At 42.0% G+C, this 22106-nt stretch overlaps 2 protein-coding genes across 3 annotated transcripts in view; both read left to right on the top strand.

Annotated features, from left to right (window-relative positions):
- LOC109877220 (pleckstrin homology domain-containing family G member 4B) overlaps nucleotides 1–6532 on the top strand; it is a 72094-nt gene extending 65562 nt beyond the window's left edge. The window contains exons 21-23 of one of the 2 annotated variants that reach the window (XM_031822022.1): nucleotides 174–464; nucleotides 976–1232; nucleotides 4433–5530. In XM_031822022.1, coding sequence (XP_031677882.1) covers nucleotides 174–464; nucleotides 976–1232; nucleotides 4433–4438 — 554 coding nt within the window. In that variant the 3' untranslated portion in view covers nucleotides 4439–5530. Of the gene's footprint in view, nucleotides 1–173; nucleotides 465–975; nucleotides 1233–4432 lie in introns of both variants that reach the window. The other variant, XM_031822023.1, reaches the window with a different exon arrangement.
- Nucleotides 6533–15320: 8788 nt separating this feature from the next.
- Nucleotides 15321–19753, top strand: LOC109877484 (membrane-spanning 4-domains subfamily A member 4D). Its single transcript, XM_031822024.1, has 7 exons — nucleotides 15321–15917; nucleotides 16409–16571; nucleotides 16757–16855; nucleotides 17108–17164; nucleotides 17300–17407; nucleotides 17665–17781; nucleotides 19104–19753. Exons 1-7 carry the CDS (start codon nucleotides 15814–15816, stop codon nucleotides 19131–19133), a joined length of 678 nt encoding a protein of 225 aa, XP_031677884.1. The 5' UTR covers nucleotides 15321–15813; the 3' UTR covers nucleotides 19134–19753.
- The last annotated feature ends 2353 nt before the right edge of the window (nucleotides 19754–22106 follow it).

The following is a 22106-nucleotide window of genomic DNA, read 5'->3' as shown; positions in this document are numbered from 1 at the left end:
CCTGACACCTCCTGTATTCTGTGATTGTCCCGGAGTGGCCTGATACCTCCTGTATTCTGTGGTTGTCCCGGAGTAGCCTGAGACCTCCTTCCATGGAGACATGATCCATAGATAGAAATGTGTACAGTGAAATGTTCATGTTCTCTACCCAATCTTTCCCTCTCTCCCTCCAGAGTCCAGGACCAGGGCGTCCATCGCGGTGTCCTCCTTCGACCACTCCACGCCCTTTAAGCGGCCTCACTCCACCATCTCCAACAGTAGCACCTCCTCTTCCTCCTCCCAGTCCTCTTCCTCACTGCTGGGCTCCCTCAACCTGCACCTGTACCCCTCGCCTGCTCACCAGCACCCCCACGCCCTCCAGCACCCCTACCCTCTGGGCAGCGTACCCTCCTTCAGCCACTGGCCCTACGACTGCATTGAGGAGGACGAGCTGGAGCAGGATACGGGCAGCCAGCCTTCTATGAGTGAGTGACAGACAGCCTTCTGTGAGTGAGTGAGTGAGTGAGTGAGTGAATGAGTGAGTGAGTGAGTGAGTGAGTGAGTGAGTGAGTGAGTGAGTGAGTGAGTGAGTGAGTGAGTGAGTGAGTGAGTGACAGCCAGCCTTCTATGAGTGAGTGAGTGACAGGTAGGCAGCCTTCTATGAGTGAGTGAGTGAGTGAGTGACTGACTGAGTGAGTGACAGGCAGGCCCTAACAGGTATCCATGTCTGAATCCCAAATGGCACCCTCTTCTCTATTTAGTGCACTACATTTAACCAGAGCCCTATAAGTCTTGGTGAACCGTAGTGCACTATATAGGGAATAGGGAGCCATCTGGTATGCATCCCATGTCCTCGTCTTAAAGTGTCTTACTGTCCCTATCACATTACTAAGGATGTCTAATTCCTCTTTGAAACTGTGGTCCTGTTCCTCTCTGTCCCCCTGAAAGTCTCCCTAAACTAAAGGACTATTGTATCTTCTGTGTGTTGTCCAACAGTCACAGAGAGCTCTGGGGAGACATCGTCCCAGTCTACCTCCAATGACAGTGTGACGGGGCTGAGCAGCCTCTCCCTCCCCATCCCAGGCCACGGCCGCCCCAACATCATCATCGACGCCTTACCCAGCAACTCCACTTCCTCCTTCCTGTGTTCGTCCACGCCTCCCGGCTCCTCCCACCCTCAGATGGCCCCTCCCCCAGCCCTGTTCCCTAAGGACCAGGTCCTCCAAGCCCAGGGCAGCACCTTCATCACAGCAGTGAGTAGAATGGTGGTTTTTACACATAATAGTGACATTGTGTAGATGAGTTTAAAGTAGCTAACAGACCTGGGTTCAAATACTATATGAAATCATTTCAAATAGTTAATCTGTGCTTGATTGATCTTGCTTAATCTGTGCTTGATTGATCTTGCTTGGTTTAATGGATTATTAGAATAGTCCCAAGCACTTCAGGCAGACTAGACTAAACGCTCATGTCATTAAAAGATTTCAAATAGTATTTGAACCCAGGTCTGGTGGGTCGGTAAAAGATCTCTGTTCTTGCGCTGATTGCTGAATACTCTCTGTTGAAGTGAAGTATCTTCTGAAGGTTTTTATACACTAGGACATGAAGGATTCTGTTTATTCAGGGGTTTCCTAACCCACCCACTGTCATCCAACATCATCCTGTCCAATCAGGTTTCCTAACCCACCCACTGTCATCCATCATCATCCTGTCCAATCAGGTTTCCTAACCCACCCACTGTCATCCAACATCATCCTGTCCAATCAGGTTTCCTATCCCACCCACTGTCATCCAACATCATCCTGTCCAATCAGGTTTCCTAACCCACCCACTGTCATCCAACATCATCCTGTCCAATCAGGTTTCCTAACCCACCCACTGTCATCCAACATCATCCTGTCCAATCAGGTTTCCTAACCCACCCATTGTCATCCAACATCATCCTGTCCAATCAGGTTTCCTAACCCACCCACTGTCATCCAACATCATCCTGTCCAATCAGGTTTCCTAACCCACCCACTGTCATCCATCATCATCCTGTCCAATCAGGTTTCCTAACCCACCCACTGTCATCCAACATCATCCTGTCCAATCAGGTTTCCTAACCCACCCACTGTCATCCAACATCATCCTGTCCAATCAGGTTTCCTAACCCACCCACTGTCATCCATCATCATCCTGTCCAATCAGGTTTCCTATCCCACCCACTGTCATCCAACATCATCCTGTCCAATCAGGTTTCCTAACCCACCCACTGTCATCCAACATCATCCTGTCCAATCAGGTTTCCTAACCCACCCACTGTCATCCATCATCATCCTGTCCAATCAGGTTTCCTAACCCACCCACTGTCATCCAACATCATCCTGTCCAATCAGGTTTCCTAACCCACCCACTGTCATCCAACATCATCCTGTCCAATCAGGTTTCCTAACCCACCCACTGTCATCCATCATCATCCTGTCCAATCAGGTTTCCTATCCCACCCACTGTCATCCAACATCATCCTGTCCAATCAGGTTTCCTAACCCACCCACTGTCATCCATCATCATCCTGTCCAATCAGGTTTCCTAACCCACCCACTGTCATCCATCATCATCCTGTCCAATCAGGTTTCCTAACCCACCCACTGTCATCCATCATCATCCTGTCCAATCAGGTTTCCTAACCCACCCACTGTCATCCATCATCATCCTGTCCAATCAGGTTTCCTATCCCACCCACTGTCATCCATCATCATCCTGTCCAATCAGGTTTCCTAACCCACCCACTGTCATCCAACATCATCCTGTCCAATCAGTCATGTCATTCCAGTGGAGTGAAGAGTGAACATTGCAGCCATTGTCTCTCCCTGGTTTCTCTCTCACCAGCATTTTGTGTGTTGTTTTGTTTTTGCCAGAGCAAGACCTCTCATATTACAATAGGCCTCTCTACAGTGGTCTGACCCACAGAGCGAGAGAGAGAGGGCTGTTTAGCTCAGTAATTAATTGGGTCTGGCCAGAGTGAACGTGGTCTGTGTCGTGGTGTTCTGTTTGGTTCACAGCCTCATTAACAACTGTGGGGATCTCCCTCTGTCCGTACCATAAATACAAATCTGTGTGCAAACATGCTTTGTGTGTGTGTGTGTGTGTGTGTGTGTGTGTGTGTGTGTGTGTGTGTGTGTGTGTGTGTGTGTGTGTGTGTGTGTGTGTGTGTGTGTGTGTGTGTGTGTGTGTGTGTGTGTGTGTGTGTGTGTGTGTGTGTGTGTGTGTGTGTGTGGATGCATGGCAGTGTCCTGCTAGGGTTAAATGACTGCTGTGTTGGTCCAGGAGTTTGACCTGACCATGAGACCTGACCAGTTCACACTCCGTGTCCTAGTGATGGATGATTTGTTGTGTCAAGCTTTTGGGTTCTCTGGTCCGTCTCTGGTCTCTGGTCTCATGTCTCAGGTCTCAGGTCTCAGGTCTCAGGTCTCAGGTCTCATGTCTCAGGTCTCAGGTCTCATGTCTCAGGTCTCAGGTCTCAGGTCTCATGTCTCATGTCTCAGGTCTCAGGTCTCATGTCTCATGTCTCATGTCTCATGTCTCAGGTCTCATGTCTCAGGTCTCATGTCTCAGGTCTCATGTCTCAGGTCTCAGGTCTCATGTCTCAGGTCTCATGTCTCATGCTCCTCTGTGTCCTTCTGCCATGTGTGCTCTAGCATGTTACATAGCTGTATGTTTGTTCTGCTTTTGTTGGCATTGTTGATGCACGGTCATTATGTTAAAAGGTTCACTTGTTGTTCATCCCTCAGCTCAGCAGCTAGGGGGCAGCAGATCATTAGTGATCGGTTCACTTGTTGTTCATCCCTCAGCTCAGCAGCTAGGGGGCAGCAGATCATTAGTGATCGGTTCACTTGTTGTTCATCCCTCAGCTCAGCAGCTAGGGGGCAGCAGATAATTAGTGATCGGTTCACTTGTTGTTCATCCCTCAGCTCAGCAGCTAGGGGGCAGCAGATAATTAGTGATCGGTTCACTTGTTGTTCATCCCTCAGCTCAGCAGCTAGGGGGCAGCAGATAATTAGTGATCGGTTCACTTGTTGTTCATCCCTCAGCTCAGCAGCCAGGGGGCAGCAGATAATTAGTGATCGGTTCACTTGTTGTTCATCCCTCAGCTCAGCAGCTAGGGGGCAGCAGATAATTAGTGATCGGTTCACTTGTTGTTCATCCCTCAGCTCAGCAGCTAGGGGGCAGCAGATCATTGGTGCAGAAATCTGTTATAATAAAACGTTATGACAGTACTACATTGTAATCATCTACTCTTATAAGACGTCAAAGGAGCCTAATCAATAGATTTACAGTCTAGATGTTAGACAGTCATGTTAAATCAACCTTTCTCTAGCTCAGTAGTAACCAGTTGGGGTTGGACATTTACAATGTTTGACAGTTTGTAAATCCTTTTTGTTAACCCTGTCAATGTGTCTTCCTCTTCTAGCTGTGATGCCACTGCACTGAGAACTGGTGTTACGGAGGATCAGTAAGGACTTGAGTGAGGAAGCTATCCTGTTAAGCATGCTCAGTGACGCCTGTAACACTGGGCACTCTACTGTGTCTCTACTGAACTCTACTGTGTCTCTACTGGACTCTACTGGTCTCTACTGGACTCTACTGGTCTCTACTGGATTCTACTGTGTCTCTACTTGTCTCTACTGTGTATCCACTGGACTCTACTGTGTATCTACTGGACTACTGGTCTCCACTCTGTCTCCACTGGACTCCACTGGTTTCTACTGGACTCTACTGTGTATCTACTGGACTACTGTGTCTCTACTGGTCTCTACTGGACTCTACTGGTCTCCACTGGGCTCTACTGGACTCTTGACTGGACTCTACTGGATTCTGAAAACAACAGACACATAACAGACCACTATGACAATAGACACATAACAAACCACTCTGACAACAGACACACAACAGACCACTCTGACAAAATACCACTCTGACAACAGACACACAACAGACCTCTCTGACAACAGACACATACCAGACCACTCTGACAACAGACCACTCTGACAACAGACACACAACAGACCACTCTGACAGAAGACACACAACAGACCACTCTGACAGCAGACACATAACAGACCACTCTGACAACAGACACACAACAGACCACTCTGACAACAACAGACCACTCTGACAACAGACACATAACAGACCACTCTGACAACAGACACACAACAGACCACTCTGACAACAACCGGCCACTCTGACAACAACAGACCACTCTGACAACAGACACACAACAGACCACTCTGACAACAACAGACCACTCTGACAACAGACACACAACAGACCACTCTGACAACAACAGACCACTCTGACAACAACAGACCACTCTGACAACAACAGACCACTCTGACAACAACAGACCACTCTGACAACAACAGACCACTCTGACAACAACAGACCACTCTGACAACAACAGACACTCGCCTTTGAGACCGATGGCCTTTGGCATTTCATAAGGATGTATTGAAAATGTAACATTGCTATGTATGCAGTACTTAAAGAAATAGTTTCACCAATGCTGGTACGTGGCGTTCTGACTGTATATGTGTTTTAATGAACTAGATATGTATCACTGTTTATAATGTAGAAGCTTTGTTTTATTATGTTTTATTCAAGGAAGCAAACAGATGGAAAGTATTCAGCAGACAGCCAGACAGACGCTAGTGGGGATTCACTACCAGCTATTCAGCAGACAGCCAGACAGACGCTAGTGGGGATTCACTACCAGCTATTCAGCAGACAGCCAGACAGACGCTAGTGGGGATTCACTACCAGCTATTCAGCAGACAGCCAGACAGACGCTAGTGGGGATTCACTACCAGCTATTCAGCAGACAGCCAGACAGACGCTAGTGGGGATTCACTACCAGCTATTCAGCAGACAGCCAGACAGACGCTAGTGGGGATTCACTACCAGCTATTCAGCAGACAGCCAGACAGACGCTAGTGGGGATTCACTACCAGCTATTCAGCAGACAGCCAGACAGACGCTAGTGGGGATTCACTACCAGCTATTCAGCAGACAGCCAGACAGACGCTAGTGGGGATTCACTACCAGCTATTCAGCAGACAGCCAGACAGACGCTAGTGGGGATTCACTACCAGCTATTCAGCAGACAGCCAGACAGACGCTAGTGGGGATTCACTACCAGCTATTCAGCAGACAGCCAGACAGACGCTAGTGGGGATTCACTACCAGCTATTCAGCAGACAGCCAGACAGACGCTAGTGGGGATTCACTACCAGCTATTCAGCAGACAGCCAGACAGACGCTAGTGGGGATTCACTACCAGCTATTCAGCAGACAGCCAGACAGACGCTAGTGGGGATTCACTACCAGCTATTCAGCAGACAGCCAGACAGACGCTAGTGGAGATTCACTACCAGCTATTCTGTTAATTAACGCCTCCATCACACCGACAGTATCATTGCATTTTGGTCCACCAGAACTACATTCATTTCCAATGAAAAGCTGCGTTTGTCCTGCAGCATTGCGTTGCCGAGGCAGTTGCAGTGTGTTCTGTGTGGTGCGTTGGATTTATAGAACTTAATCAAACTGTATGTGTAGTCGGCTTGACAGAAACGGTAGCCGAAAGGTGAATGTTGAACTTTTGTTACCCACATATCCAGATGATGCTGCGTAACATTTTGCGCAATGACTCTGTCGGTGTGACCGAGGCGTCAGAACAAGTGACATTTCCCTGTCTCTCTGGCTGTTCTTATCGTTACCAGGACTATGTGTCTCTCTGGCTGTTCTTATCGTTACCAGGACTATGTGTCTCTCTGGCTGTTCTTATCGTTACCAGGACTATGTGTCTCTCTGGCTGTTCTTATCGTTACCAGTACTATGTGTCTGTCTGGCTGTTCTTATCGTTACCAGTACTATGTGTCTCTCTGGCTGTTCTTATCGTTACCAGTACTATGTGTCTCTCTGGCTGTTCTTATCGTTACCAGTACTATGTGTCTGTCTGGCTGTTCTTATCGTTACCAGTACTATGTGTCTCTCTGGCTGTTCTTATCGTTACCAGTACTATGTGTCTCTCTGGCTGTTCTTATCGTTACCAGTACTATGTGTCTCTCTGGCTGTTCTTATCGTTACCAGTACTATGTGTCTCTCTGGCTGTTCTTATCGTTACCAGTACTATGTGTCTCTCTGGCTGTTCTTATCGTTACCAGTACTATGTGTCTCTCTGGCTGTTCTTATCGTTACCAGGACTATGTGTCTCTCTGGCTGTTCTTATCGTTACCAGTACTATGTGTCTCTCTGGCTGTTCTTATCGTTACCAGTACTATGTGTCTCTCTGGCTGTTCTTATCGTTACCAGGACTATGTGTCTCTCTGGCTGTTCTTATCGTTACCAGGACTATGTGTCTCTCTGGCTGTTCTTATCGTTACCAGTACTATGTGTCTCTCTGGCTGTTCTTATCGTTACCAGTACTATGTGTCTCTCTGGCTGTTCTTATTGTTACCAGGACTATGTGTCTCTCTGGCTGTTCTTATCGTTACCAGGACTATGTGTCTCTCTGGCTGTTCTTATCGTTACCAGTACTATGTGTCTCTCTGGCTGTTCTTATCGTTACCAGTACTATGTGTCTCTCTGGCTGTTCTTATCGTTACCAGTACTATGTGTCTGTCTGGCTGTTCTTATCGTTACCAGGACTATGTGTCTCTCTGGCTGTTCTTATCGTTACCAGTACTATGTGTCTGTCTGGCTGTTCTTATCGTTACCAGGACTATGTGTCTCTCTGGCTGTTCTTATCGTTACCAGTACTATGTGTCTCTCTGGCTGTTCTTATCGTTACCAGTACTATGTGTCTCTCTGGCTGTTCTTATCGTTACCAGTACTATGTGTCTCTCTGGCTGTTCTTATCGTTACCAGTACTATGTGTCTCTCTGTACAGAGTATTAAACAGGATATTGAAAAGCTCTTTGATGTTTAGCACCACAGCTACATCTGACATGATATTACTTCAGCTTTTTCTCAATGCCTAATATGGAAATGATTTTTACTCAAACAACAATTACAGTGTTTGACGTGAGCAAGACAAAGCACTCTCTCTGGATACCAGTCTGTTAGATGACCACATGTGAGCAGTTGAAAACAACAACAACATAGGGGGCTTTGTTTGGAAAATGTCTCTGTTTCAAACTGTCAACTGGTAGGCTTAAGCTATGTACTGATGCTGTCAGCCTTTACAGTTAGCGCCTAAAGCTACTGCTAGATACAGACACACTCTTATCATTAACCACAAACAGACCCCTGCAAACACACACTGAGATAGATAGAGTCACACAGGAAGAACTGATACTGGTTGAAATAGGGAACAACGAACCAATGAGGAGGCAACGCTAATGAAGAATGGTTGCCTCGACACCTCCGAGAACACAATATGTCCGTGTCCCAAATGGCACCCTATTCCCTATATTGTTGTGCACTACCCTGCCCTGGTCAGAAGTTATGCACTAAATAGGGAATAGGGTGCCATTTGGGACGCATTCTAGTTTTGACCACAAGACTGTTGTTCTCAGTCTGAGTGGAGTGTGTAGCTACGCTGTGTGTTTGCGTGCGTGCATGCGTGTGTGTGTGTGTAGCTACGCAGCAGAGTTAGACCACAACCAATCTGGTCAGAAAGAACCACACAGACAGGCCTCGTAGCAGGCAGGAAGGCAGGCAGGCAGGGAGGCAGGCAGGCAGACAGGCAGGCAGGGAGGGAGGGAGGGAGGTAGGCCGACAGGCAGGCAGGGAGGCAGGCAGGGAGGCAGGCAGGGAGGCAGGCAGACAGGCAGGGAGGCAGGCAGACAGGCAGGCAGGCAGACAGGCAGGCAGGGAGGCAGGCAGGCAGGCAGGGAGGCAGGCAGGGAGGCAGGCAGGGAGGCAATCACCGAGGTTGAGACAGTACTCTAAAACCCACAGATAGGTGTAGGGGCGGTGAGTCAAGCCCCTTGATGAGGACTCACCGCTGGCCTACATAGGCTGGATAGTGGGTAAAGATATCTGAGGCTGCTGTACTTTCTCATACATTCAGGCACATACTGATGGTCAAAGCTAAACCGTTTTTAGAGTACTCTCTATCCTGGAAATTCAGATGTTAGTTCATTTACAGTCAAGTAGAGACAACATTATAATGATAAGTCCCTTTACTGCGGGCGCCGCCCTTGGACTCAGCATATCTTCCCCCATTGTCTTCCTCGCTCACTATCATTTCATTTTTTAAACGCCAATATATTTGGATGTGGTCGTCCATGAATAGCTGGCAGACAGATAACAGTTCACAGTGAATGGCGGCGTTTCGCTCCCCGGATCCAGAAGGAGAGGACAGCAGAGAGGGTCACCTCCATGACCAACACACAGAGCATCAGCACCTCCAGCTGTTACAGAAACACAAATAGTCCAAAGAAAAGTGTCAGGGACAGACCTTCATCAAGCACCATGCTGCCATATCCCATTACTACACTACGTCAACTTTGATGAGAAAAAAAACTATCTACTTTTAGAACTAATTACCTTTATATGATGTTGAAGATTGGGATTCCAGGTAGGCATGTCCATGCCCAAATCAACGCATATCAACACTCCTCCAACTACTGCTACGACCATGCTGCCGATGTTGACACACAGGCAGACCTACCGGTTCATAAGACAGAGCGTTACATGGATCTTCTACTATCAGCTACTGTGTGTTAACATGAAATAAAACTCATCAAAGCCAAGGATTCAATCAAGGTTTGTAGTAAATCTAGTCTAATTTAAACATGAATATCAGAACAGTCAATGTATTAACAAATGTTTTAATCTTTAATCAATTAAAACATTTAACTCTTTGCTGGTCTGTTGTTTTTTCATTTGTAATTGTGTCTGTATTCCAATGTACATTTTATTGTGTAAAGGTTTTCTAATCTAAAGTAATCTATCTTAATCTAATCTACCCAGGGGGCAAAACTGGTTCCAATGCAGGCGATTATGACGTTAATCTGGTTGTAGTTCAACCTGTTTTGCCCGCTGGGTATTTCTGCATTTCAATCACAGGTAAAACTATTGACTCACAGGTAAAACTATTGACTCACAGGTAAAACGATTGACTCACAGGTAAAACTATTGACTCACAGGTAAAACTATTGACTCACAGGTAATACTATTGACTCACAGGTAAAACGATTGACTCACAGGTAATACTATTGACTCACAGGTAAAACTATTGACTCACAGGTAATAGTCTGGGGAATTTGAACAACAGGTTGGATAACAACCCAGCGATGAAGAACTGAGGAGAGAAGAGAAGGATCACATTTAATGGTCCTCACATTGACAGCAATTATCAATAGGTTTTATAAGCGTGTTATTCAATATTTTACTATTGCTTAATGAACAGAAATTTGGCTGAACAGTTTTTTACTAATTGATTTGACTTAATTGCTTAAATTATAATTTAGTGATAGTTACATGATCAGTATATTATACACTGAAATGAGAATATGACATTCAGAATTTTGTGTAAAACATTTACCCTTAAATGACAGTCAATGCTATTGAATTGTGGGTAAAAACAATATATGCATCCAACAAGCTGTGAATTTGACCCCAGAGTAGTAATCTTGAAAACCTTCATCAGAAGACTTTCAGTATTTCCAAAGGGATCCTCGACGTTTAAACAAATAACATGTAACGTTTAAAAGACAATGCTGCCGCTACTCACTAGTAGTCCAGTGAAGGGCGCGACTCTGAACGTCGTTAAAAGGGACTGGCTCGCATCCCGAGTGGCAGCAAACACAACTCCGACTGCAACACTGAGTAGACCGCTCGTCATCTGCAAAGACTGTTGCAAACACAAACCCTCACAAATTAACCGTTGAAAATTATCATCCATAAATATATTTTCTGTGAAATGCATCACTAAAAGCAAGACCAGTCTAACTAAACATACACTTCTTTAAATTCATATATATTCATATATTTATATAGTTAGCTGTTACACAGTCCTGTCATATATTTATACAGTTAACTGTTACACAGTCCTGTCATATATTTATACAGTTAAATGTTACACAGTCCTGTCATATATTTATACAGTTAACTGTTACACAGTCCTGTCATATATTTATATAGTTAAATGTTACACAGTCCTGTCATATATTTATACAGTTAAATGTTACACAGTCCTGTCATATATTTAATGTATTTTAAAACATTTACATTTGTCTGGTAGTTATTTATTACTTGACATTTAATGACGAAAGATGCTATAAAAAGGGAAGAGAATTTCTGTGAAAATGTTTCATTTAAACAGTGTCATTACATCTCTTTCCTGCTCACAGTGTATAATACAGGACTGACATGATAAGGTATTTAAATATCTCAGTGTATAATATATGATAAGGTATTTAAATATCACAGTGTATAATACAGGACTGACATGATAAGGTATTTAAATATCTCAGTGTATAATATATGATAAGGTATTTAAATATCTCAGTGTATAATATATGATAAGGTATTTAAATATCACAGTGTATAATAGATGATAAGGTATTTAAATATCACAGTGTATTATACATGATAGGGTATTTAAATATCACACAGGTCCAAACTATGGAGACTAAACTATCCATAAACTTGAGATGGGCATTCATGCACGCCTGGAACCATGAGAACTCATGAGACAGTATACATTATATTCAAAGAAAAGGGTTTAGTTAACAGTTCCCCATTCAAAATAGACTTTCACACTTCTCTCATGAACAAACATACCAATAATTGCATTAGTTCCTCTTAGAAATTCCCCTGTGCATGTCCACTTAACATATAACAGAGACACTGTAAAGGCCTGTCTCTGAGTCGTACCAATAGACATAGCCATAGGAAGTAAGGGTGCTGAGGGTGTTGCAGTACCCCTTGAAAACTTGGAATAATAAATAAAATACAAAATAATTTAAAAATAATATGTGTATATGTAGAAAATAGTAAAAATTAAGAAAAACCCTTGAATGAGAAGGTGTGTCCAAACATTTGACTGATACTGTATATATACAGTATGTACACTACCGGTCAAAAGTTTTAGAAAACCTACTCATTCAAGGGTTTTTCTTCATTTTTACTTTCTCCTACGTTGGGTTAAAGGACAGATTTCCACTGGTCTAATGTCCATTGCTCGTGTTTCTTTGCCCAAGCAAGTCTCTTCTTCTCATTGGTGTCCTTTAGTAATGATTTCTTTGCAGCAATTCGACCATGAAGGCCTGATTCACACAGTCTCCTCTGAACAGTTGATGTTGAGATGTGTCTGTTACTTGAACTCTGTGAAGCATTTATTTGGGCTGCAATTTCTGAGGCTGGTAACTCTAATGAACTTATCCTCTGCAGCAGAGGTAACTGTGGGGCTTCCATTCCTGTGGCGGTTCTCATGAGAGACAGTTTCATCATAGCGCTTGATGGTTTTTGCGACTGCACTTGAAGAAACTTTCAAAGTTCTTGAAATTTTCCGGATTGACTGACCTTCATGTCATAAAGTAATGATGGACTGTCGTTTCTCTTTGCTTATTTGAGCTGTTCTTGCCTTAATATGGACTTGGTCTTTCACCAAATAGGGCTCTCTTCTGTATACCACCCCTACCTTGTCACAACACAACTGATTGGCTCAAACACATTAAAAAGGAAAGAAATTCCACAAATTAACTTTTAAGAAGGCGCACCTGTTAATTGAAATGCATTCATGACTACCTCATGAAGCTGGTTGAGAGAATGCCAAGAGTGTGCAAAGCTTTCATCAAGGCAAAGGGTGGCTACTTGGAAGAATCTCAAATATACAATACATTTTGATATGTTTAACACTTTTTGGGTTACTACATGATTCCATATGTGCTATTATTATACAATAAGGAAAATAGTAAAAATAAAGAAAAACCCTTGAATGAGTAGGTGTTCTAAATCTTCTGACCGGTAGTGCATATATTTTTTTAAATCACAGAATTAGCGCTGGGCCTTTACTAGTCCTGTAGTCGGTGAAAAAGTGACAGCACCCCCACCCTCAAACTACTTCCCACGGCTATGCCCATAGATTATATAGAGCTCTTAGTATCTATGCCCATGGACAAAGAGCATAAGATTATATAGAGCTCTTAGTATCTATGCCCATGGACAAAGAGCATAAGATTATATTGAGCTCTTAGTATTTATGCCCATAGATAAAGAGCATGAGATTATATAGAGCTCTTAGTATCTATCTATGCCCATAGACAAAGACCATAAGATCATATTGAGCTCTTAGTATTTATGCCCATAGATAAAGAGCATGAGATTATATAGAGCTCTTAGTGTCTATGGTCATAGATAAAGAGCAGTATAATATGGTGTTACATAGAGCTCTTAGTATTTATGGTCATAGATAAAGAGCATGAGATTATATAGAGCTCTTAGTGCCTATGGTCATAGATAAAGAGCAGTATAATATGGTATTATATAGAGCTCTTAGTGTCTATGCTCATAGATAAAGAGCATAAGATTATATTGAGCTCTTAGTATCTATGGTCATAGATGAAGAGCATGAGATTATATAGAGCTCTTAGTGTCTATGGTCATAGATAAAGAGCATGAGATTATATAGAGCTCTTAGTATTTATGGTCATAGATAAAGAGCATGAGATTATATAGAGCTCTTAGTATCTATGGTCATAGATAAAGAGCATGAGATTATATAGAGCTCTTAGTGTCTATGGTCATAGATAAAGAGCATGAGATTATATAGAGCTCTTAGTATCTATGGTCATAGATAAAGAGCATGAGATTATATAGACCTCTTAGTATTTATGGTCATAGATAAAGAGCAGTATAATATGGTATTATATAGAGCTCCTAGTATCTATGCTCATAGATAAAGAGCAGTATAATATGGTGTTATATTGAGCTCCTAGTATCTATGCTCATAGATAAAGAGCAGTATAATATGGTATTATATAGAGCTCCTAGTATCTATGGTCGTACCCCCAACACAGCAGGCTGCTTCAGCAACAGGTCATGGAGTGGTCCTTTGGGAGCAGGCATTAGTTCAGTTGCTTGGTAATACTTGATCAGTGTTTCTCCTCTCTGGTCACCGGCCTCCTCGTACTCCTGCTCCTCAGATTCAGGACCCAGGATGTCCATAGGGATGTCTGCACAAGCCATGACGTCTCAGTGACAATACCTGTGGGAATATGATGAGTATAAACTTCTGAAGTTATAATGCAATCATAACAGTTTGATATATATATACACTGTATACCCTTCATCTATTTCTTTAATTGCAACAATCATAATAATTATCATCCAATGTATTATTGTCTGAAATAGTCCTGATCATGTTTTTATCTCCTGAATTCATCGTCATCACCACCACCATCATCATCATCATCAACATCAACATTCAACATCATCATCATCAACAGCATCATCATCAACAGCATCATCATCATCAACATCATCACCACCATCAACATCATCATCATCATCAACATCAACATCAACATTCAACATCAACATCATCATCAACATCATCATCACCACCATCATCATCATCATCATCAACATCAACATCAACATTCAACATCAACATCATCATCATCAACAGCATCATCATCATCAACATCATCACCACCATCAACAGCATCATCACCATCAACATCATCATCACCATCAACATCTTATCAAAACAGTCATTATAGCCTACATTTAGCTTGAAACTGTTGTGAGAGAAATCCGAGTGTCTCGCCTATTTTTACATATAGGATCATTAACATGAAATATTGACAACTGCATTCATATGATATACATTTACATTAAAACTATCACTATTATTATATTGACATTTCTCACATTCACACTCACCAGAGTTGATTTAATGCTCGTACTGTTGTTCCCTAAAAAATATGCACGTGAAGTGCCTTCTTCAGCATCACTGTGTCTGCGCCCTGTAATAGTTGGCTTCTCACCATTTCCTCTATTGCCGTGGAGGAAGCTCTTCTAAACTGTTGACCACAATGGCCACCCTATCAGATGAGATATCTGCTGATTTAAAGACAAGAGGCGCCACGTCCTCCAATTGTTCAAACCACATGTGCTGTTAGTTTCAGGTGATGAGAGAGATGGTGTGAAGCGCTCAGAAACACACTACAACACTTAATGAACGTTGTTGTATGTAGACTATTCAGTTTCTGAAGAACTTTTCCACCTGTGAATTCAGTTCACCTTGTACCCGAAGCTCATCCACTCAGCTTGAGGGTTTTCAACAAACATAATTTATCTCAGTGCTCCCTCTCTGGTTCTCTCTCTCTCTGGTTCTCTCTCTCTCTGGTTCTCTCTCTCTCTCTGGTTCTCTCTCTCTCTGGTTCTCTCTCTCTCTCTGGTTCTCTCTCTCTCCCTCTCTGGTTCTCTCTCTCTCTCTCTGGTTCTCTCTCTCTCTCTCCCCCTCTCTGGTTCTCTCTCTCTCTCTCTCTCTCCCTCTCTGGTTCTCTCTCTCTCTGGTTCTCTCTCTCCCCCTCTCTGGTTCTCTCTCTCTGGTTCTCTATTTCTCTCTCTCCCCCTCTCTCTCTCTCCCTCTGGTTCTCTGTCTCTCTCTCTCTCCCTCTTGTTCTCTCTCTCATTCTCTCTCTCTCTCATTCTCTGTCTCTCTCTCTCATTCTCTCTCTCTCTCTCTCTCTCCCTCTTGTTCTCTCTCTCATTCTCTCTCTCTCTCTCTCCCTCTCTCCCTCCCTCTCTCCCTCTCTCTCTCTCTCTCTCTCTCTCTCTCTCTCTCTCTCTCTCTCTCTCTCTCTCTCTCTCTCTCTCTCTCTCTCTCTGTGCATGTGTATGAAAATGTCTTTGTCCATCACAGCTTGCTTACCAGACCAGCGCAGACGCCCTCCAAGTGTGACTTCCTCCATAAATTTAGAAACGAACAGCGGCAGGTTTGTAAACTTCATGAAACCTTGTTCTTCCTATTACCTTCCATTATTCATGACGTGTTTCCATTTAATTACAATGTCCATAGAGTTATTACAACAGTTTATGGTTTATTTCAGCAACATTATTACGGTAGTTTTTATTGGTCACGTTACATTACAGTGTCCTCATCACATCAGTAGTGTTATTGTCTACATGATGTGTTAATAAAGAGAAACTTCATATTCATCGTCTCCAGCACCACCCCAACATCAACATATGTGAAAATGGTGCGTTTCTATGTTCTGTAGTAAAGAAATATAGAGAAAGATATGTGTTTCCAATGACATCATCATTGTGCATCGTGTGATTTTGACCAGTTGTGAGGAGGCATTGCCTACTAATGACCTATTAATGGTTTACTAATTATGTCATTGGAAGCACTTGTCTTCCTCTATATTCACTAAAGTAGTTTTTATTTTATTTTTCTCCCTTTAATGAAATGTATTGTTCCCAGGGAAATGAAGTACACATTTCAGTCAGATGAGTGCATGGTCATCACTATACCTCTGGGCAGTCTCAGAAATGCTCAGGAGGGCCAGCTGATGCCTGACAACTTCCACTGTGTCTTCAAAGATGTCTACAAGGTCTTCCTCAAGGGTCAGCCTAAAGCTCTGGGGGTACGAATGGCAAACATGTTCCTATACAGCCGATTATAAATGGACTTCAGGCTAATCTGTGGATGATTAAAATACATTCATGATGAGCAGAAGTTACGTTGAACATTTGGTGTATGTTCATGTAAGGGCCAGTTTCTGGGATATTTTCTCATCTGTCTGATTACATCTTCTTCTTCTCGTTTTAGGCGGCTCAGCTCATTGCTGGAGTCCTTCTCTTGATTCTGGGGCTACTGTTTGTCCAGCAAAGCAAATTAGTTCTGATCTTCACCGTGCCCAGTGTCCTGGTAAGAACCACTGCAATCAGCCCACAAAGTAGTTTGTGTCATCATCAATTATTGGATTAGACACATGTTTGATACAACCGATGTTGGACCAAAGCTTTGTGTCGTCTCTATCCGTTATTCTCTCCTGTCGTCAGTGTGCATTGTGTGTGAAGTGTGAACTCTACAATGAGGATAATACATGTACTGTTGATTGAATTTGTCATCAGTCTCTCAAATAATGAAGGAACAAAAAAACCTATTTGTTTTATAAAGTTTGTTGTTGCTGGAATGCTGACCTATGCTGCAGGTCATTCTCCAAGTATGTGTGTGGTAAGTTCCAACTTTACAAATATATCTAAATTCAGTCATGGATCAAATATGAAATAATTGTAGATTATTATAAATTATTATGAAAATATTACACATCAAATATATCATAAACATGTTTTTCTCCACTACCAACAGACCAAACTGTCATTTTCCTTGAACATTGTCAGTTGTTTCTGGACAGTAGCTGCTGTTGTTCTCTGCACTGTCCCCGCCTCTCACGGTTTCCACGGGGACCATCAAGAGGTTCCAGAGTTAATTACTTCATTGTTTGTTTATTACATTGAATGAATTCATTAGTATTGATTTGTTAATGAGGTGGAATAGTACAAGCATTGAAATTAGATAACGCCATATGGATACTGAACTGTTTGTTTGCTTTGTAATTATGTGTAAATGTTCTCCACAAACAAAATGCTAAACCGAAACAGCTTATCAACATCAAATTAAACCAGAAAAAATCATGTGCATTAAGTGTATTAAGTTACTATTCTCTTTGTCAGGTATTTTCTGGTATCAAATGGATGATTGTAGTTCTCCTGGTCATTGAACTGGTTGTTTCCATGGTGGCGATCTACTGGGAGAGTAAAGCCGTGTGCAGACAGCACTTCAACATTCTGGTGAGACTCTGTTTATTATACTGACTGGCTGAACATTCTGGTGAGACTCTGTTTATTATACTGACTGGCTGAACATTCTGGTGAGACTCTACTGTTTATTATACTGACTGGGCTGAACATTCTGGTGAGACTCTACTGTTTATTATACTGACTGGGCTGAACATTCTGGTGAGACTCTGTTTATTATACTGACTGGGCTGAACATTCTGGTGAGACTCTACTGTTTATTATACTGACTGGGCTGAACATTCTGGTGAGACTCTGTTTATTATACTGACTGGGCTGAACATTCTGGTGAGACTCTGTTTATTATACTGACTGGGCTGAACATTCTGGTGAGACTCTACTGTTTATTATACTGACTGGCTGAACATTCTGGTGAGACTCTGTTTATTATACTGACTGGGCTGAACATTCTGGTGAGACTCTGTTTATTATACTGACTGGCTGAACATTCTGGTGAGACTCTACTGTTTATTATACTGACTGGGCTGAACATTCTGGTGAGACTCTACTGTTTATTATACTGACTGGCTGAACATTCTGGTGAGACTCTGTTTATTATACTGACTGGCTGAACATTCTGGTGAGACTCTACTGTTTATTATACTGACTGGCTGAACATTCTGGTGAGACTCTGTTTATTATACTGACTGGGCTGAACATTCTGGTGAGACTCTGTTTATTATACTGACTGGGCTGAACATTCTGGTGAGACTCTACTGTTTATTATACTGACTGGCTGAACATTCTGGTGAGACTCTACTGTTTATTATACTGACTGGGCTGAACATTCTGGTGAGACTCTACTGTTTATTATACTGACTGGCTGAACATTCTGGTGAGACTCTGTTTATTATACTGACTGGCTGAACATTCTGGTGAGACTCTGTTTATTATACTGACTGGGCTGAACATTCTGGTGAGACTCTACTGTTTATTATACTGACTGGCTGAACATTCATGTGATATGTTATACATTTATTATACTGACTGGCTGAACATTCATGTGATATGTTATACATTTATTATACTGACTGGCTGAACATTCTGGTGAGACTGTTTATTATACTGACTGGCTGAACATTCATGTGATATGTTAAACATTTATTATACTTATTATACTTTATTATTATTATACTTTATTATGTACATTTAATTAAATATATACTTATTTATCGCGACAAGTGTATTTACTGAGTGGGACACACTGCATAACCAAGCAACACATTCCTTGCAGGGCTCACTCAAAAAACAGACATGGGTCTCAAAGATAACTTCCTGTGTGGTTAAATAAATACATGTGCAATGTTTCTTTCTAGCCCATGGTCACCCTGAAGCAAGAGGTATGAACCTGAAGAACTGGCAGCAAACAACAAATAACTAAGTGAAATAATGATTAATCTTGTATGACATTTGTTTTACTTGTGCCAATTCACAAGTCACAATTCACGGACCTCCCGGTCGCGGCCGGTTTACGACAGAGTCTGGGCGCGAACCCAGGGTCTCTGGTGGCACAGCTGGCGCTGCAGTACAGCGCCCTTAACCACTGCGCCACCCGGGAAAATAGTGATATTTTGACACTGTCTCAAAAGTGCAAATAAGGAAATTAATTACAGAATATTATTTAGAAATACGTTTCTTCTACTGAGAAATAGTAATAACGTTGCATACCATTTTTTGGAGCAGTTTGTCAAAGAGAAAAGCTACTATCATGACAGATGTTTTACTTACAATTGCATTATGCAATATGACATTTTAAAATGTAGGTTATATTTTCATCTGACTTGTATCTGATTTAAATTAATTTAAACATGTATTGTTTAATGTCTTCTTTTTGTAACAATAGACCTGTAATTCCGTTCCTTCCTGATCACATTGTCATGATAATACAGCTATATTTTATGCACCAAAGCGAACAGAATATTTTCCAACCAACTATAGGACTTATTAAACTACAAATGATCACCAATGAATTGCAAGATTTTTTTTAATTGAATATACAGTATATATTTTATGTTTTACGGCATTTTATTTTGGCGAGACTGAAAAGTAAATTAGCTCTCAGAGAGGAACTGTTTCTTTCGACATAATTGAGGTTTGTTTTAACAGAGGTCTAGGGTCTAGGCTTGATGTGCTGATGCTGTGTCACCTACACCACACTGCCCAGAATGGCGAATGAGAAGCACAACACTCAGGCCTCTGGGGAGTTAGCAGGGTGCATGTGAGGTTCCACAAAAGAGAAGTTTCAAAACAGCTCAACAGCTTGTGGACACCAAGGAACTTTAACCGGTGCCCCAACACATTGACTCTGTACCTGTACCCTTTGTATAAAGCCTCCACATTGACTCTGTACCTGTACCCCCTGTATAAAGCCTCGCTACTGTTACTTTACTGCTGCTCTTTAATTATTTGTTACTTTTATTTTTTTCCATTTTTTACTTAACACAATAAAATGTAAATTAATAAAATGTATTTATATAGCCCTTCTTACATCAGCTGATATAACAAAATGCTGTACAGAAACCCAGCCTAAAACCCCAAACAGCAAGCAATGCAGGTGTAGAAGCATGAATACATCTGTTGTATTCGGCACATGTGACAAATACAATTGGATTTGATCTTTGTAATCTTTAAGGACGGGGGAGTTTTTCAGGATACAAAATACATGGAATGGAGCTAAGCACAGGCACCAATCCCAGAGCTAATCAGTAAAGTCAGAGCTAGTAGGGGAAAGTGGGATTATTTAAGATACTCTGTGAAGAGATAGGGTTTCAGATGTTTTCAGAAGATGGGCAGGGACTCAGCTGTCTTAACTTCAAGGGGAAGCTGGTTCTACCATTGGGGTGGCAGGATAGAGAGGTGCTTTGACTGGGCTGAGACTATTTTATTTCTGACAGGCGTTTATCAAGCCCTAAAAGTGACCACTTGAGGGTGTCAGAGGCACAGAAATAGATAACATTAGGCTATGTGCAAAAATACCAGACTGTGGGGCAATAGAGTCATTATGATGTTTAGTTGGTAAACAAGAGACCATTAGTCAGGTTGACAGTAGACAGTAGTGATGGGGGAAATAATCGACACAGGTACATATCAGGATATTCTTTTTGACAATATATCGTATCATTTTGACATTTTTGCAATATTATTTTTGCTCTAGTTGGCTGTACCTGCTCCAAAACTACAGTATTTATCCTTCATAGCTAGTTGTCTGTACCTGCTCCAAAACTCCAGTATTTATCCTTCATAGCTAGTTGTCTGTACCTGCACCAAAACTCCAGTATTTTTCCTTCATATCTTGTTCTCCATCTCCTTTTTAAACAAGGAGCCAATTGGTTTTCAGCACTTTTATTTCCATGACTGATCAAAACGTGTTTTCTCATGGCTCTTTTTAATTTTAATTAGACCTTTATTTAACTAGGCAGTTAAGAACACATTCTTATTGATGGGGACGGGGCAGGGCTCCATATATATATATATATAGGACAAAACACACATCAAGACAAGAGAGACAACACAACACTACTGTACATAAAGAGAGACCTAAGACAACAACATAACAAGGCAGCAACACATGACAACACAGCATGTTAGCAACACAACATGACAACAACATGGTAGCAACACAACATGACAACAACATGGGGGCAACACAACATGGTAGCAGCACAAAACATGGTACAAACATATTGTATCACAGACAACAGCATATGGTGAGCAATATGTTTGGTTTAAAAATAAACAAAGAGAGTCACATATTCTATGTATACATTCACATGAATGTATTGGGTAAAACCAACGTTTCTTCCTCACTGTGCCTTCTTCAGGGTGACCAAAACGTTGGTGTTTTACCCAATAAATGACTGGGAGTTTATATATAGAGAGTGACTCTCTTTCTTTGTTTTATAGCTTACAGTTTATTTGCAGTTAGTCAGCACCTCAACACCAAATCATTGCTCTGGGTGTTCGCACCAAAGTTATCGTGATAATATCTAATCGTGACATCCCGGGCGATTCACAGACTTAGTGGACAGGAGAATAAAGTTGTTTTATTCCATTATGTTCTATTCTATTATTATAATGTCCATACTGATGGTTTTTCATACATTATGTGAAGCCCTTACAGAGAATAATAATGATATCCATTTTACTAATGCATTTTCATAATGCAGTGATTTGACTACGATCTCTCCCACTTTTCAGATAACTAATGTAGGTTAGGAATAATGTAGGTTAGGAATAATGTAGGTTAGGAATAATGTAGGTTAGGACACTCATGACATCAATGCTTGTGGTTGGAAAATATTCATATTACTCTTTACCCT

This window comes from Oncorhynchus kisutch, unplaced genomic scaffold, assembly GCF_002021735.2.
Source record: "Oncorhynchus kisutch isolate 150728-3 unplaced genomic scaffold, Okis_V2 scaffold4046, whole genome shotgun sequence".
Classification (NCBI taxonomy): Eukaryota; Metazoa; Chordata; class Actinopteri; order Salmoniformes; family Salmonidae; genus Oncorhynchus; species Oncorhynchus kisutch.
Note: the sequence above shows the minus strand (reverse complement) of the source record. Positions and strands in the feature narration are given on the sequence as shown.

Excerpts from the sequence above, each read along its gene's own strand:
- LOC109877484 (XM_031822024.1), top strand. The coding sequence starts at position 15,814 with ATGTGTATGAAAATGTCTTTGTCCATCACAGCTTGCTTACCAGACCAG. Across the intron at positions 17,165-17,299 it reads ATTCTCCAAGTATGTGTGTG|ACCAAACTGTCATTTTCCTT; the intron begins GTAAGTTCCAAC and ends CACTACCAACAG. Across the intron at positions 17,782-19,103 it reads GACAGCACTTCAACATTCTG|CCCATGGTCACCCTGAAGCA; the intron begins GTGAGACTCTGT and ends GTTTCTTTCTAG.